The 17,702-nt window shown below is 35.3% G+C and overlaps 1 protein-coding gene across 1 annotated transcript in view; it reads left to right on the top strand.

The window, feature by feature from the left end:
- sec16b.L (SEC16 homolog B, endoplasmic reticulum export factor L homeolog) overlaps positions 1 to 17,163 on the top strand; it is an 81,715-nt gene extending 64,552 nt beyond the window's left edge. The window contains exons 23-26 of the mRNA XM_018258482.2: positions 3,559 to 3,634; positions 5,842 to 5,921; positions 6,000 to 6,083; positions 16,360 to 17,163. Of these exons, the coding sequence (XP_018113971.1) occupies positions 3,559 to 3,634; positions 5,842 to 5,921; positions 6,000 to 6,083; positions 16,360 to 16,434 (315 nt within the window). The 3' untranslated portion in view covers positions 16,435 to 17,163. The remainder of the gene's footprint in view (positions 1 to 3,558; positions 3,635 to 5,841; positions 5,922 to 5,999; positions 6,084 to 16,359) is intronic.
- The last annotated feature ends 539 nt before the right edge of the window (positions 17,164 to 17,702 follow it).

Below are 17,702 nucleotides of genomic sequence, written 5' to 3'. Positions count from 1 at the left end.
AAAGATTAGGGCTCCCTGTGGCCTCAAAGCAGGTGTTTATTTTTTAATACCCGGCTTGGAGGCAAGTTTTGGTTGCATAAAAACCAGGTGTACTGCCAAACAGAGTCTCCTGTAGCTGGCAGTCCACATAGGGGCTACCAAATAGCCAATCACAGCCCTTATTTGCACCACCCAGGAACTTTTTTTCATGCTCATGTTGCTCCCCAATTCTTTTTACAATTGAAGATGGCTCACGGGTAAAAAAGGTTGGGGACCCCTGGATTAGGGGCCAAAGATAAAGAAAGTATCAACAGTTTACATAATTGTGAACTCTCCTCCCAGAGCTGCTCCAGAAAGGTGAAAAATAAATCATAAAACAGCAACATTACAAAACAATCACAAATAGAGTATATATATGTATATATCTATATATATATATATATATATATATATAAAATGTGAACAACCCCTTTAAATAAATGTTCAGTATGTTACAGATGGTACTATTATATGTAGATATTCAAATGGTCTGTGCCTCTTTCCAGCTTACATCTGAAACTGCATGTTTGTTGGGGACACTCCGTGGCAACCAAAAAAAATGTTAGACTGAGTTCTGTATGTTATTGTTAAACTTAGTTTTTAGGACTTCTGCTATTCATCTTCCACCCTTACTTCATTAAGTGCAAGTCTTTGAGCCCTAGAAGTAACACCTCTTCAAGACTAGGGTTCCCTTTTGTCCTTGCACCCTGTATTTTGCACTTTATATAGAAAAGAGTACACATTCTGCAGTTTGGTGCAAGGTAAAAATTGTGCACAAGTATTGTGAATAGCATTTGGGTCAATGCAAATGTGTGCTTTCCATGGCATCTTTGAAAGGAACCAAGGCTGGAACTATTTAGTTAACTTGTATGATGCAGTGTGCACTATTTTGTGGGTACTTGGACGTTATGCTGGCAATCTGGGAAATGATGTATTGTTGGTACGAAATGGCAAATTGTGTGCAGATTTACCACCTTGCAATTTGCATTTGATTCATAAATGACCCCTTAGCTTTAAAATCACAAAAGATTTACAGGTATATGTATATATCTTTTGTGATTTTTAAAACTAAATCATTTAGGGCTGAGATTTACTTTTCGGATATGCCCATATTCAGCTATACTAAAATGCACCTAAATGGATGCAAGTATTGTTTGCAGATTTGTGCCAAAGAATCACGCACAAGCATCATTTTAACACTAAATGCTAGAGATTGCGTGTGAGGAACGTATCTGGTGGTCTAGTGGGGGGACGGCAGGGACGCCTGCCACCCCCTCGGCGGGGACGCCCGACGCGTCAAGCGGCTTCCATTAGGCCGCAGGCGCCAGTGACTTAGGGCACGCTCTTGTGAAATTTAAAGGTGCAGGCGCGCTGGCGTGATGAAGCCAGCACGCAATGGCGCAAAATTCAAACACTATTTAAAGTCCATTAGGGCTGTGGGACCTTGCCTGTGATAGGATCTTGTTCCTGGTGCTTTGTGAGCTTATTATTCTGATTCTGATTCTGGTTTTGACCCCTGCCTGGCTGTACGATTATCCTGACTCCTATATCTGACCCTTTCCTGAATATCGACTACCCTTCTGCTGAACCCTCATGTCTGATTGATTACCCGGTTTTGATCTTTGCATGCCTGATTATGATTGACATCTGCCTGCCTCTACCCAGCCTGTACTGACGATGATTCTGGTTTCCTGTTTTGTACCGTGACCCTCGCCTAAAGACTCTTGCTAACAGTCGTGCCCCTCTGCCTATCCAGATCCTCTAGCCTTGCACCTCTCGTTTAAGTCTTGGTGGCATCCAAGTAGCTAAGGGCTCCTCCCGAGGCCAAAGGTGGTCACACTACAGGTGAAGCACGAGCCGAGACCAGGGTGCTTGGCATTTGTTCTGGTCTTGGGTGCCGACCGTGACATAATGCAATTTCTTCAGATGCAACTCTCCATGACTCCCCATTAACTCCCCATTAACTCCAAATGCTAGAAATTGCAATCATTTTGATGCAACTGCTGCATGTGCAACTCCCCATGAGGCTGTAATTATGCAGGAATTCTGGGAAAATAGTGGCAAGGGGATTTGTGTCCAAAAATTGTAGCTTGCACGATGCAATTGTGGTTGTCAATGACCCTTACAAAATCTTTCTGCTAGCAAATGAATATGCATAAGAGTGGTGTCTAAGTATCCAGCTGACACAGTAGGAATCAGTGTGGAGGTTGTTGTGGTGCCTAGGTGTGTGTACATTATAACTACAAGCTATATTGTAAAGAGTTGTGATGATATAGTGAATAAAGTACCCCCTCTTGTAAAATATAAGGATATTCTAAGATACCGAGGAGTTTCATGACCATATAAAAACACGAGGCCGAAGGCCGAGTGTTTTTATACAGGTCATGGAACTCCGAGGTAACTTCTATTATCCTCATATTTTGCAACTGGGGGTACTTTATTATAATACACAAATTTCAATGAGTCATGTGACAGAAATGACATCAGAACTCACCGTTTATAACTGATGACATCAGAACTCACCGTTTATAAGGATATAATTTACAGGATATTCATGGCTTTTGTGTATTATATAGTGAATAAAGTACCCCCTCTTGTAAAATATAAGGATATTATAAGTTACCGAGGAGTTTCATGACCATATAAAAACACGAGGCCGAAGGCCGAGTGTTTTTATACAGGTCATGGAACTCCGAGGTAACTTATAATATCCTCATATTTTACAACTGGGGGTACTTTATTAATTATAATACACAAATTTTAGTGAGTCATGTGACAGAAATTACATCACTACTCACCGTTTATAACTGATGACATCACTACTCACCGTTTATAAGGATATAATTTACAAGATATTCATGGCTTTTGTGTATTATAAGCAGATAAGTACACCTGCCATAAACTAAATGATATTGTGAAAGTCATTGATTATTTATGTGATGAGGACTATGTATGCCACATGTTTGTTAGGCTGTGCTGGGTGATGCAATTGGATTACAGCATAAATATATAGACAGCACTGTATATGTTGTTTTCTTTTCTGCTCTTCTCCTTTTCTCCTGACCTTATGAGCTTTACTGTCCCATATAGCAGAATACCATTTGACTGCTCGAAGCAGTTGAAAACAGTTCTGTCAGATTGACACAAGTATCAGCTTTGGAATTCATTCAAACTTTAATTCATTTTTAGGAAAATGTTCTTGACAGTCAGGAAGGTTTTGATGAATCATAAGTAGATCAAATGGCTAGGGATCTTTCTGGATTTGCTACGTTGATCTATTACCTGTAAATATTTCTAAAAAAATAATACATACGGTGAGGCAGGTGAATGAAACATTCACTACAATTAAATGGCTTTTTATCATGATGACAGTTCTTCTTAACCCTCCAATTAAAAGAGGCAACGCTCCTAGCAACTATGCATTCCAAGGGTCGGACTTGGATTTAATTAGTGACCTGCAGACTGAAATGCTTCAGCAGAAATTCAGTGCCCCCTGTTTTCTACAAACTGTATAATATTTTAATTTCTGTCCTTTCTCAGGTGAGCCCAAATGCAGCCAGTCTTTCAGCTTTACAGCCACCACTTACCAAAAGCAACCTCTTCTCCAGAGGCACAGGTAGAAATTAAAGACATTTAAAAATTAAGTGAATAAAATTATTATTAATTATTATTTAAAATGTTTTACGGTGTAATATAATTAAAATTATATTTTTTATATTTTAAGAACCTTTTTGGTGAGAAGAGTTGGAAAGCATTGTGGACAGGTTGGAAGTTTCCAACATGACAGCAACCTAGAAGTTAATTCTAAAAAAGTTAATTCTAAAAAAAATAAGGCTTCATAGGATGAAATTTGTGAATCTGGGCACAGTATGTAATTTTGCTGGAAAGTTTTCAGTACCCAGACTACATAGGTTTGTACCTACCTTCTTCCTTTACAAAGGACTAAGAACTAAGTTTTCCCTTATGTATCTTTGCGGGAATCTACTGAAGTCATTATAATTTTGAGTAGTATAATATACTCTGATAATCAGATTAATTTTTAGGCCTTCAGGGAAAGATGGGGCCTTAGGCAATTCTAGTATAGAGAAATATTTCAGTAGCAATACAAACACAAAACTGAAATGAAAAGTCTTATTGCAAGCTCTGCTGAAAATTAAGGAATACATTAGATTTTTTACACAAGATATTTATTGAACAATTTGGGGAAAAGGCAACTTGCAAGAATGCTGTTTCATATTTAATATTGACATTCAGTGCTCAAAGTAATTGTGGGAGAGACCTTAAGTTCTTCAGACCTGACAATTTCTATAGAAAAATACAGAAACTCTGCAACATAACAACAAAGCTATAAAAATATGATAAGTGCTCCAGGCACCTCATCCACACAACATGAATTCATAAATCTTAGAAATATATAATACAAGATACCCATGATGCGAAGGCTTCTTCCATCAAATTATAGGAAGACTCTGAGAAGATTTGGTTTGTGCAGTGATCTAAGCAAATTCAGTCAGAAATAACTGTCCATATTCACATTGGGTGAGATGAGCCTCGATTCATGCATTTCTGCACTAGCATTTCCACCTACTTGTGTCTGTAACCCTACCTAATTGTACATTACTTGAAATATGACATACATGCCCTGTCTATTTAAGTTTACATTTTTGATCACCACAGACATCTCTCTTCTAACCTCTGTGGTCTCTAGAGAGATTTAGGGGGACAGTTGTGCTACTTATGGTTTGTTGTTAAATTCAGAAGAATCACTCATAGCCAGAGCATGAAAACATATTCCACCTTGTTGCACAAAAAGATGATGGGTTCCATGTGAAAGTGGCAGTTTTGTGGTGAGCTAGCAATATTATGTAGCAACCTGTGAATTTAATGGTGTGTGCACTTTCTTTCTTCAGTTGGTTATTATGAAAAACATTCTATTTGTCTGAAAATAATCCCATTTTTCCTAGTATTTGTTGTCCTTGGTGAAATATGTTAAACGTATTTTTTAATACCCTGAAGGACTTTCTTGGAATGGAAATGTATTAATGGTAGATTTTTTTGCTTGATAGAGCTTTGCATTTTTATATAATTTATAATGCTTTTACCAAATTCTGAAATATTTTATGAAATTTCTCCTGAATCTAATACATTTTGACAGTCTGGCTTTAAACAGTTATTTGACCAAGATGGAGAGTCATGAAAATCTATAGTCCTGCAAAATGTGTTCCTTTACTTAAAACAGGAAAATGCCCTAACAATTACAATGCAACAAGAAAATAATGTTTTTCCCTGCTCCTTAGGAAAAAATGCTACAGAATGTTTATGCATTTGGGAAAATGTTAATTCTTCCTACACACTTTGATAAACCTATCCCATCCATTACAATTCTGTTCTTGTGCTGCACTGATGGCAGTCAAACCTCCTTGTAGTTCCACCACTGCATCTACCCAACACATCCTTGAGTCAACAACTTAACTTAAAAAATCCATATAAATATTCTAATAGCATTATCAACTCATTTTTGGATTAGATCAAAATTCTTCTGCACTAGGCACCAATTTTGTTTAGAACTTATACATCATAATAAACTATCTTTATAAATATTTCTCAAACGCAAGAACAGTTTTCTTTGATGTGATGTGCAGAACTTTATCTTTGACATTTTCTAGTTTGATGCTGACATGTAGAGTTTAAAATTTGACTCACTGACATACTAGATCCTGTGGGAGGTAAAATAATGACAGCCTCTTCACATACAATATAGTCCTGCCCTTTTATCTAAGCACATTGAAGGAAACCTCATACACTATACTCTACTTCTTGCAGGCTTAAAAGGTATTGAAGAGCCACAGAACAACAATAGCAATTCAGTATTATCAGAAAACCAAGGTCATCTGGAGAACATGGTAAGGTTTTGGTTTGGTGCTGTAGGGTTCAGTCATTAAGAGGAGTATATTGACAGCTATTATTTTTTATTAATTTAGATGAGTCAAACACATCCATCATCTGTTCCTGAATGGCAAACTAATCAGCCCTCGGGAGCTGTACCCTTGTATAATCCTTGGCAGGTAATATTGTATGTTGTGTTATGAACTTAAAGAATGTAAGATTAATTATTTTGATGCTTTGTGTGTGTAGCCCTAACATTTAAAGCAGTTAACAGCAATGTTTCACACTGTAGGGCTCATTTATGGGTGCATGAGCATTCTGCAAATTTTGGATTCAACTTGCCATGTTTTATTCTCACAATTCAGTGTATTTTCCCTGCAGTTACTGCCACATTCAAGGCAGTGGTAGCTTGAGGATTCTCCAGCATCAATAGGAACACTTGCACACAATTCAGAGAAGGAGACAGGAGGGATACAGCAATGCCAAAGGCAACTATGTTTAAGTGCAATGATGCTTCGGACACAAATACCTTAAATGAATGGCATCAAATCATGTCAATTGTGTCAACAGATTGCTGCCATTTTAGCACTTGCCATTGTGGGTTGCATCTGAATGCATTTTCAAGCATTCAGCAAACCATGTTTTGTTCTAACAATCTACTCCTCAAATCTTCACTCATTACACATTCATTTCTACAATTTAAAGACTTTGCTAGAGTTGTACCGTTTATTGAAATTTCCTTCCGTGTATAGTCATGCGCTCTTCCGATTTTTCCAATTATGTCAGGAAACCTTCCTATATAGAACAATCAATTCAAGTCAGAATACCATTGCCCCAAGCTAGCAATGCAATAGAGTGTACTGCCATGCCGCCCATTAATCGATCCAGAGTTAATATATGAGTCTCTCCTATTAAAGAGGTTATTTATTAAAGCCCATAATTAAACTTTTCCTAACATTTAGTGTACTCATTGCTTTTTAAGCATACTACTCACTTCTTCTTGCTTGCTATTTATTATTAAAGCCTCTTCATGATTAAGTAGTACATATTATTATTAATAATAATAACATTATTAACATGTATTATACATTGAACATACAAATTGATAACCGATAAAAATGGCCCTGTAAATAAAGAGCTTACAATCTAACAGTATTCATAATTTAGTCATACACCATTATTAATTAAGTTAAATTAAGATCAATAAGCATTTTCTAATTTTGGTATTGCTATTTTATTCCATGTCCCTATAATACCATTTGAACCATGGGGTGCAAATGGAGCGTGGGAAAAACTGAATCTTAACTTGTCAAAAGCCTGGAATTGCATTCTGCTTGTTGACACATATGTCTGTCCAGCAAATATGTATTAATATACTGTGTGCTGGGATTACAGACTACTGAATGATATTCCTAAATTATTTCCTTTTCTCTGTTAGTCTGATCAAGGTAAACAATCAATTACAAGTGCCTCCAAGCAAATGCTTCATAAAAGAATTACCTCTTAATCATGTCATGCTAAGACCAGTCTTTGCATAACCACTGTATACAGGGCTGCCCATATTGCCCTCACTGGTGTAAGGCTGGCCAGTTGCTCTGATTGGTATTACTGCAATGCCAGTTGTAGGAATAGATCATGAATAACAGTTTTATTGAAAATGAACAGCATGCATGCAATCAGCTTATATAACCACTTAATTTGGCTATTGAAGGGCAACAGCTACCAAATGACAGCCAACAGCTAAAGAATAATATGAGGATCCTCGCCTTATGCAATTTATTAATATCCCCTTCTGCAACTTCACTAACAAGTTAAATATTTGCATTTTATTGTGTTTATGATTTATTCATTATACATTTGTATATATCTCCCTTTTCTCTAAAGATATGGCATGTCACATAAATACAAGTGAGACCAAAATATCTACAGTAAATATGTCTTGGAAACGAATCCTGGGTTTTATAAAACATATTGATATTTAAGAGCTGTAAAATAAATTGCAGTTAAAAGATATACAATGCTTGCTTTTATTTTAAACTTGCTGGAAAAAAGCAAAGAGTGATTTTAAATGAGGATTAAAATTGTGCAATGATAGCAGTCTTACAAATGCTAATCAACACATGACTAGCTGTGCAAACATAATTAAGAATTCAACAAAAAGCAATCACGCCAGATTAATTGAACAATAATCTTTTAGCTTACATAAAACAAGAGGGGTTTGGGGTGGGAGGGCATCGGAAACGTATCACTGTCAATCACCAGGGCCATTAATCACTGACAGAGATCACCTCAAACTAGGAAGCAAAATGGCTGCCTTAGCAACACATGGAAATTTCATCCTAACAAAATGAAATTCAAGCCTGTTTATTAAACTCATAACTCTTGCAAGCAGTGGACTTCTTCAGTGTATTTTGTTTTGTTCCACACATGCCTCTGTGGTGTCATGGATGTTATTAAAATCAATAACTGTATGGTAAAAATAAGAAAATGTATAAACGTTAGCCAATAGTTATAGTGTTTTTAAACACAGTGGACAGAAATATTCCACTATTGCACATACACACTATCCTCACAATATACATATGTAAGTTTTAGGTTTATGTTTTAGTACAGTAGTCAAGGATATGATTGAATTTAAGTCTAAAAACAGGACTTCATTTTTGGAATTGATCAAATACGTAAGTCCTCAGGGGAGATAAAGGATAAAGCCATTGTAGATGGGACCCTGCTTTTTAATTTTATTATTAAATAGCTAGGGGATAATTTGAAAGTGGTTTCTCTGACTGGGGTCCTTGGCAACTGGATTAAAAAAATTGGGTTAAAATTATTTTAAAGACTGACTTGCTTGATTGATTGAAATCATACAGATCAAAGAACTAAGCAGCATTTTGCTGGGAGTGGGCATAATTTGCAGCTACTTGAGATGTAGTTTGGGAACTGTTTGGGAAAATAAATTCTTAAATTTCAAGGCAGCCAGAAACATTGTTCAGTTTATGTTTCATCGGACTTGTATATCTGATATTAACACCTCTTTAAAACCCACCAGCAGCCAAATGCATCACCAGTGCATATCACTCAAACCTCCATAATCACATTGTATTTCTAATGCCCTATTCTCCTTATTCTTTTTGAGCCCACTGTATCTTTCTGGCATCATATGGTATTGTACTGTACATTCCCCAGTGTGTCTACAGAAAGTTGCCTCCACAATTTACTGGATATTAAAAGGCACATCCCCAATGTCCATGCACGGCACTGCATCCTCAGTGCTCCCAATTTCCTTGCAGAATTAAACTGCACATTGTCTCAATGCCTCAATTCACCATAATGCATCACTAATTTGAATCAGTTTTATATTATACAGCTCTAATGCCAATGCAATATAAACATTGTTAAGTTTATGTTGATCAGAGGCAAAAGTTAACCCTTCCTCCTTTCTAATAATGTTTATAACATGTTATTTGGTTTTATCTTCTACTTGTATTATTCACATGAAGTAACCCCTAAAATAGCTTTACTTAACCAGAAATTCATAAAAGGTATGGGATATGTTCTACGTAAACCCGTTATCCAGAATTATGGAATGGCTGTCTCCCATAGATTCCATTTTATCCAAATAATTCAAATATTAAAAAATTATTTACTTTTTTTCTGTAATAATAAAACAGTACCTTGCACTTTATCCAAACTTTATTCCTTATTGGAAGCAAAACCAGCCTTTTGAGTTTATGGTTTATGTTTATAGGATTTTCTAGTAGAATATCCAAATTACGGAAAGATCCCTTATCCAGGAAGACCCCAGGTCCTAGGCATTCCGGATAAAAGGTCCCATACCTCTAAAATGGTATTGTATGATCTACAGTATTTTTGCCGTATTACATTTCACCTTGGTGTGTACAAGAAGACCATACAAGAAACAGTGCCCAAATTGTGGTAATCCAGCTGTTTAACCATTGGTTTATAACTGCACCATATATGGACCAGAAAGGACTGTATAAACAGCCAGATTAATTTCTTGTTCTATGGGATTTTTTAAGACCCATACATTCATATGGCATTACACCACTCTTCTGACTGGAGTGACCAAGTTTGCTGCTGATTTCAGTTACTGCATGGGCAGTAATTAATTGGTTGCTATAAGTAAATGCAGTGGTGCACATTAGCACAAATGTTAATTACCCCCTCCAGAGTCCTGAAGAGGGCACTTTTGGGCAGAAATCGCATGTGGCCTTACCTTTGATAGCACAGAGTAAAATGTCAACATAATTTACTTGTGTGAAAAGCTCTAAATTTATTTGCTGTTTAGGATGGCTCACCAAGTTAAATTTCCTAGTTCAATAGATGTGATTAGAGCCGAACTCAGTGAGATACATCAAGAAAAGGTCAAAAAAGTATTTATTTACAGTATTTACTGTAGAAATGAAAAAAAATCTAATGCTAAAACGTGCCTCTCCTACATACTGCATTTTTTCTGATATAAATCTTATTCTTGCTGTTTTGCACCAGTGTTTTCTCTCCTGTAGCTCTTCTCAATGCTTTAAAAAATGGATGCACAAACTAATAAGGTTTAGGTCCATGCCTTTAACATATCTTTTTATTCATCTCTTATTTGAGTTCTCTCATTAAAAGGACATTGTCTATTGTTTTTATTTAGAACTTGTTAAGAAAGTACAAAATTTGAAAATAAAACAAAAGTAATATTCTACTTCCTGTTTCCTATGGGAAAAGTCCTGGTTCCTATGGGCAAAGTCTCTGTACAATGAACTCTTTATCGAAAAAGATAACAAGCTTGCATTTTTTCTGCAGTCTGAGAGAAGTGGATCCACCTCCTTCCACAGCTCAGTTTATGCGCACTGAAAAGTGCGTGCAGGTATGCAGAGTTTGACTTAAAAATGCCTACTTTCTTCTGGCTGATCTCAAGCACTCAAACAGAAGTTGTAGTGTTCAGATAAGACAAACAGAGCCGCGGAAGGGAGTGGATCCATCTCTATCAGCCTCCAAAAAAAACTTAGAGCAGTGGAGCCAATGCTCCTTAAATCTTCAACCTAATTTTCACTTTCATATGTTACTTTGTTTAAAGCAAACATTTTAGATATTAATAAAAACAAAAAGTTGTTTATCACAAACCTATTTATTGAACTATTGATGCATAAGGGAGTATACTGTCCACTTAAATCATCTAAGTGGCCAGATACCTAATTCTTGTTTATGTCAAACATCTTACATGTGTATGTCAGGTTACAAAGCGCCTATTCCCTTTCACTTCTCTATGGTATATCCAAACAAATAAATTGGGAGTTGTGATCTGAAGGATCACACTATTCTGTGTTATAGTTAGGCAGTAGCTGTTGATCATTTTTAGTGAATCTAACCCATCTCATATATTCAGGTAAATTGAATATTTAGTAAAATGTAATGTATGGCTAATCAGAATATGTGGGTAAATTGAATGGATAGTGGAGAGGAATGCTTATTTTCATGGAAAGTTTACAAAACAATATTTAGAGCAAAACATTTCATTATTAATTACATATTCTGGCAAATGATATGTTTAATAAAACGGAAAATTCAGGTACAGAGAACACTTAATAAGAAAAATGGAATGTGGAGAAAAGTAGAATTAAAAGTAAAATGTATTGCGGAAAAAAAACTGAATATAGTGACTATTTTTTTACGAAAATGTAATAATAAAGTACAAAGATTTCTTAATTAAATTGAATGTTTAGTCAAATGGAATGTGTAGTCATATGGAATGTACGGATAATCAGAATGCTAGAGTAGATGGAATGTGTTGAAGAGTGCTCTTCTGAGCAGTTTTGTAATTTAGACAGATCAACAGAAATCTCATCTGCAGGGACATCGCTAATTTACTAACAGGTGTAGATGACACTTCTCTAGCAAAAGAGACCGCCGTATTGCACCCTATCGCCAGGCAAATTTTCACTCAGGTGAACAACCGTTACTCTGCTGATTCACTAGAGTGCAAATTTTACAGAACCCTACCTCTTTCACCAGAGTCTCCTTCTCCACCTTAGACCAGGCAAACTGATAAAATAAAGCTCTATCTTCCTCAATCTTATGTCAGTGACATCATATTCTGTATGCCGGAAACTCATAAAAGTTGTAAAAAACGTTGGCGTTTTTTTGATTTTTTAAAGTGGGATTGCCTTCAAAAGTCCTAACTATAAAAGATTTTTGTCTTTTTGTCTCATGTCTAGGCTAGGATCTCTTTATTCTTTATTTTGCTTCCTTGGACATGTATAATAATAAGTAGCCACTTCAAGCATTTTAACTAACATCTCTAATAAAGACGTCTATACGAGCTATATGTACCCGCCCTGTTCAAACTGACCTAAGTGTAAGAGTACTAACGAAGTTTCGCTAGGCAGAATTGAATGCTAGTGAAAGATCACTAAGAAATGCTTGTGCTGATGAATTAAGGCTAGTGAAACTTCACCAGCATTCGGCTGCTGAGACGCAACTTTACATTTTAGTGAATTAGTGTATCGGTAACAAATTTATGACTGGTGAAGTGGAGCAAAGTGTGGTGGAGCGTTCGCTGGCGAAAATTTGCCTTTTAGTGAATTTGCCCTTTAGGCTCCAGAAACAAGTGGCACATTAGCAACAACTTTCTGCATGTTTATTCAGCAAGGAATATCTAACTTAACACACCAAACATCAGGGTGCAGCCCTGCACATGAGAGAGAGTGTGAGGGAGAGAGAGACATAGCAGAACAGGCATTGGAGAGAAACTACTGCAGGTGCAGCAAAGCACCCTCTATATTAATTCAGTGGTAAAGTCACTGACAAATACACTACAGGTATAGGGCCTGTATAGAGCCAGAATGCTCGAGACCTGGGGTTTTCCAGATAAGGGATCTGTCTGGCACTTAGATCTCTGTATCTTAAGTCTACTAAAAAATTATTTAAGCATTAGTTAAACCCAATAGCATTATTCTGCCTCCAATAAGGATTAATTATATGTTAGCTAGGGTCAAGTATAAGGTACTATTTGATTATTACAGAGCAAAAGGAAGTACGTTTCAAATGTTTTATTTAGTATATGGTATATGGTCTTCCTCTAATTTGGAGCTTTCTGGATATTGAGTTTCTGGATAACAGATCCCCACATCAGTTTTAGCATTGATAATCTGGGTATAGGATCTATTTTCTGTTTGGGACCTACATTTTCCATCTGAAATGTTTTTATAGTCTGTTATTTGGATCACTATACCTTAAAGGGCAGATTTATTAAGGCTCGAATTAAAAATTCAAATGAAAATTTTTTAATTATTTTTTTTAATTATCCAAACTCAATTCGAGTTTTTTAAAAAAGTTGTAATTCATATTTCGAGATTTATCATACTCTGGCCATTTTAGAATTCAAATTCGACTATTAGCCACCTAAAACCTGCCGAATTCATGTATAAGTCAAAGGGAGAGGTCCAGTGACCAATTTGGAGATGTTTGTAGCCTTCCTGACATTTAAGTTTTTTTCAGAGAAACACATGAATTTGAAATTCGAAACTTGATAAAAACAAATAAAACAACCTTAGATATGTTGGGCAAAGCTTAATTTACTAAAGCTTAATTTACTAAAGCAGGAAGCATCACATGGCATTTCCCTTCTCAGTTCCCTCCCTACTTTCAGATTGTCTGTCTCATTCTGTATGCATTAATAGGCATAGGATCAGCCAGTCAGTGCACACTTTTGGGGGTATTTTCACACAATTTTCTTTATGATTTTTTAGTAAATTAGGCCAAATTGTGGTTGGGAGTTAGGTCAAACATTTATTTTTAAAATAATGAGAAATATTCAAGTTTTATTAATACCCCCTAATTCTACTAAAAAATCACTAAAGCATTAATTAAACTCAGTAGGATAAGATATGATTAATCCAATAAGGATTAATTATATGTTAGTGGGGATCAAAAACAAGATACTTTCATTTGTAAAAAATTGAATTACTTGTTTAAAATGGAGACTATGAGAAACCATCTTCCCGTAATTAGAAGCTTTCTAGATAATGGGTTTTTGAATTACAGATTCCCTTTCCTGATTTGTAAATGGAGCCTTAGATGGCTGCTCCCATGGCTATGCAGAAGCTTCGTTTTTATAAATCATATTATAGTTTCTGAAGAAACACATGCAGTTTGTACCAATGATGTGTAATGTCACATTTTCTTTATTTTCTGGTGTTTGGCTCTTTATCTAATTTGCATATTATGAGGCAGATTTATTAAGATTTAATTTGGTTGTTTTTCCATGAAAATTTGAGTATTTTTGGTCAAAACTCACAATTTCGGGTGAAAAATTGGCCCTGGAAATAGCTCAAATCTTAAAATACGCCATGTAAAACCTGTCCAGGTTCTGTAGAAGTCTATTGCAGAGGTCCCTGAAAAGGTCAACAGCCTGCTTGATGCTCAAGTTTTTTTCAGAGGGTTATGGCCAAGAACCTAATTCGATCAATTCGAGTTTTCGAGTTACGAAACCCAAGCTTGCACATTCATGTTTTTGCCATTCAAATTTTAAGATACAATTCGAGTTTTGAGGTCATTTGAGTTCATTTGAGGTCAAAAAAACTCTAACATTTGACCTTTGATAAATCAGCCCCTATTAATAAAGGAATGTTTAATCAAATCAATTGTTTATGTAAATGGAATGGTTAGGTAAACAAAATATAGAGATAAGAGGGAACCAATATTTTTTGTGAAATTGAATGTTCAGGCAAAATTAATATTTTCCCAGATGGAAATTACAGATACTTCAGAATTAAAAAACAAGAGAATGCTGGAATATTCTGGCAAATAAATAATTTGGTAAAAACAAATAGGAAAATTGTGCCAAACGAGATTAGTTAAATCAAATATCCAGATAAACTGAATCAAAAGTCCTATATTTAGTGAAATCCAATGTTCAGTAAATGGAAGGTTTTATGAATTGGTCCAAGTGCCGAGTAGTTTAATTTAAGAAAGGTCTGTGCTTAGATTTCAATGTTGAGGTAAATATGATCTTAATTACATGGAATGTTTAATAAAATATAATATCACTTAAATTTTATGTAAAGGTAAATGGAGTGTTTAGTGCAAAAGACTGTACATATTAACATTTTCCTAAAGTAAAAGGAATATTTAATGAAAAAGAAATACCACATAAACATTTTGAGGTAAATGGAATGTTTATAAAAATAGAATTTAAGTCAACTGGAATATATTTATGAATATTGTATAAGTAAAATGGTAAGGTGAGAATATATTGAGGCATATTTTACAAATCAAATGTTTCAATTTCCAAGTTTTCAATCAGAAACACTTGAAAACTTGCCAGACTCAAATGTGTGCTTATTTCTGAAAACAATTCTAATCTCAAACTCAATCGATGAAACATGAAGAAATTAATTCTACTCATCATTTTCTACCAACTAAATTGAAAAATGTAAATTGAAAAATATTGCCTAAATTTGGCCTACAGAAACTCCTTTTGACTTCAACATGAAGTCGCCAGCTTTTAGATGCCAAAGCTTTTTGACACGTAAAAAATCAAATTCCAGTTTGTGACTTTTCACACAAAAAAATTGAATTCAAGTGTTGATAAAACTGCAACTTCTGTAAGTTAAAATTTGTGAGTTTCCCTGCATCACTGCTTGGCTGTTACATGTGATTCATTGGACTCTTCTTCATTTACTTAGTTCTCATGTACATTAAAGTGGACCTGTCACCCAGACACAAAATTCTGTATAATAGACATCCTTTTCAAATTAAACATGACATCCAATTTCTATTTTTTACTAAAGCAGTTATAGCTGTGGTAAGCTCATTTAAAAATCTCAGCTGCAATCAAATATTGTCTGCCCCTCCTCTATGCCTTAGGCATAGAGGCGGGGCAGACAATTACTTTCACTTTCCATTCAGCACTTCCTAGATGTCACTGCTCTCCACACATTCCCCCATTCTCTTCACCATTTAATTGTGTAGCCAGGGCATGGGGATGGACATCGGGTCCCCCATTCTGGTGCACAAACAAGATTCAGAGATGATGCAAGGCTTGTCTTAATAACAGCCACAAAATGGCTCCTGCCTGCTTGCTATAATTATGAATTCCCAGACTAAAGGAAACAAGATTCAAATAATGTATACAGTGTAATTAAAGTTCATTTTTCTTGACTAATGTATTAAAATAGGATTTTTAATAATTTTTTTTGGGTAACGGGTCCCCTTTAAGTCAGGTGGTTATTAGTTGCATTCCTTTGAAGGATACTAAGGGATACTTAATGCTGCACATTGGCACAGTATTTTGTACAAGCCCTAGGGCATATGCAATATTACTGAGAACCAGAATGCTGACTGATGCTTGCCACTGCAATTTTATTATAAAACATGCTCATTGTACAAGAGGTTTGCTGCTCAGAAATTATGATATTATTTATCTTATTATACTATCTTTTTCTCTTAAAGTTTCCTTTGGATAGGCAAACTGTAAACAATCCCAAGCGCCTGATTCAAAGACGGTACCCGGTACAGCCCCAGTGATACCAACTTCAGAGATCACCATGGACTGCAATATAGACATTTTCGAAAAAGAATGTGCAATGATTTTGTTGTACTTGACACAGCATAAAGAACAATGGGTTTTATTCTATAAAGCTATTAAATTATGATTAACATTTACTTTATATGTAGCATTCAAAATGTTTCAAGACACACAAAAGTACCAAAGAACTTCTGCATGTTTTACCATGCAGAAGAACCTATGTCACATTACTACAATATATAGGGAAATTAAACCCTCCTTTTTGCAAATATGGTACAGGTATATACAAATTTTAAAAAGCAATTATTTTTACCCTTTACCATTTTAACTTTGCTGTTTTGACCAGAAGAAGCAGGATTGCTATTATTTTTAAAAATTGTTGAGTATATAGATTTATTATTTTCATATTCAATTGGGCCAGCTAAATGATACATTTGCCAGGTACTGTATGAATTCTGAAAAAGTTGGTTGTTTCTTTATTTGTTCTTTTGTGCCTGCATGTATTAATTGATTCTTTTATACAAGATGGCACCCTAGCAAATACACTGCAATGCAGGCTGTGCTGCAAAAATCACATCTTATTTCAGTGTATTTATTCTGTGGTCTAATTTATAAAATATAACTGTACTTTGACCAACCAATTAAATAGAAGTGCTACTGTATTAAATTTAAATAAGGAGCCTACCAGATACATCATTCAGAATGTATTAAAGTTATATAATACTAAATACTAACATTTCCTACAATTTCTTCCAGAATGCTGTTTGCACATCTCTGACCCAAGATTTTGGCAGGCTCATTCTGCATATTTTGTATATGCCCAATACTGAGTCAAACTAGAGTTTGTCTAGCTGTTGGCAGTAGAAGGGTGCTATGAGCTGGCTGTATCTATCTCAGTATTTATTTAACTTGTTAGCAATGGCACACAGCATGTTTTGGGTGACAAAACAACTGAAAATACTTTTGTATTGACACCCTTGAAATAACTGTTTTTTTAGCAAGGTGAATAGCATTGAAAATTAAAATGCTTCCTTCCCCATTTTTGTACAATTATTAGATTCAGCTGGCTAGAAACAGGTACAATACAATAAAAAGCTATTTTTTGGTGTTTTCAAATGTCGTGAAAATGTCCACATGCCATTGTCCTAGGATCACAGCATTTTCTACAGGATACATCACCTTGTGCTTTTGTTAAGGAATAAAATTGTTAAAAAACAAATAAAGCATTTCCCTATACCTTCAGTTAGGTACAACAGAGTGCTAGAAG

The sequence above is a fragment of the Xenopus laevis genome, chromosome 4L, assembly GCF_017654675.1.
Source record: "Xenopus laevis strain J_2021 chromosome 4L, Xenopus_laevis_v10.1, whole genome shotgun sequence".
Classification (NCBI taxonomy): Eukaryota; Metazoa; Chordata; class Amphibia; order Anura; family Pipidae; genus Xenopus; species Xenopus laevis.
Note: the sequence above shows the minus strand (reverse complement) of the source record. Positions and strands in the feature narration are given on the sequence as shown.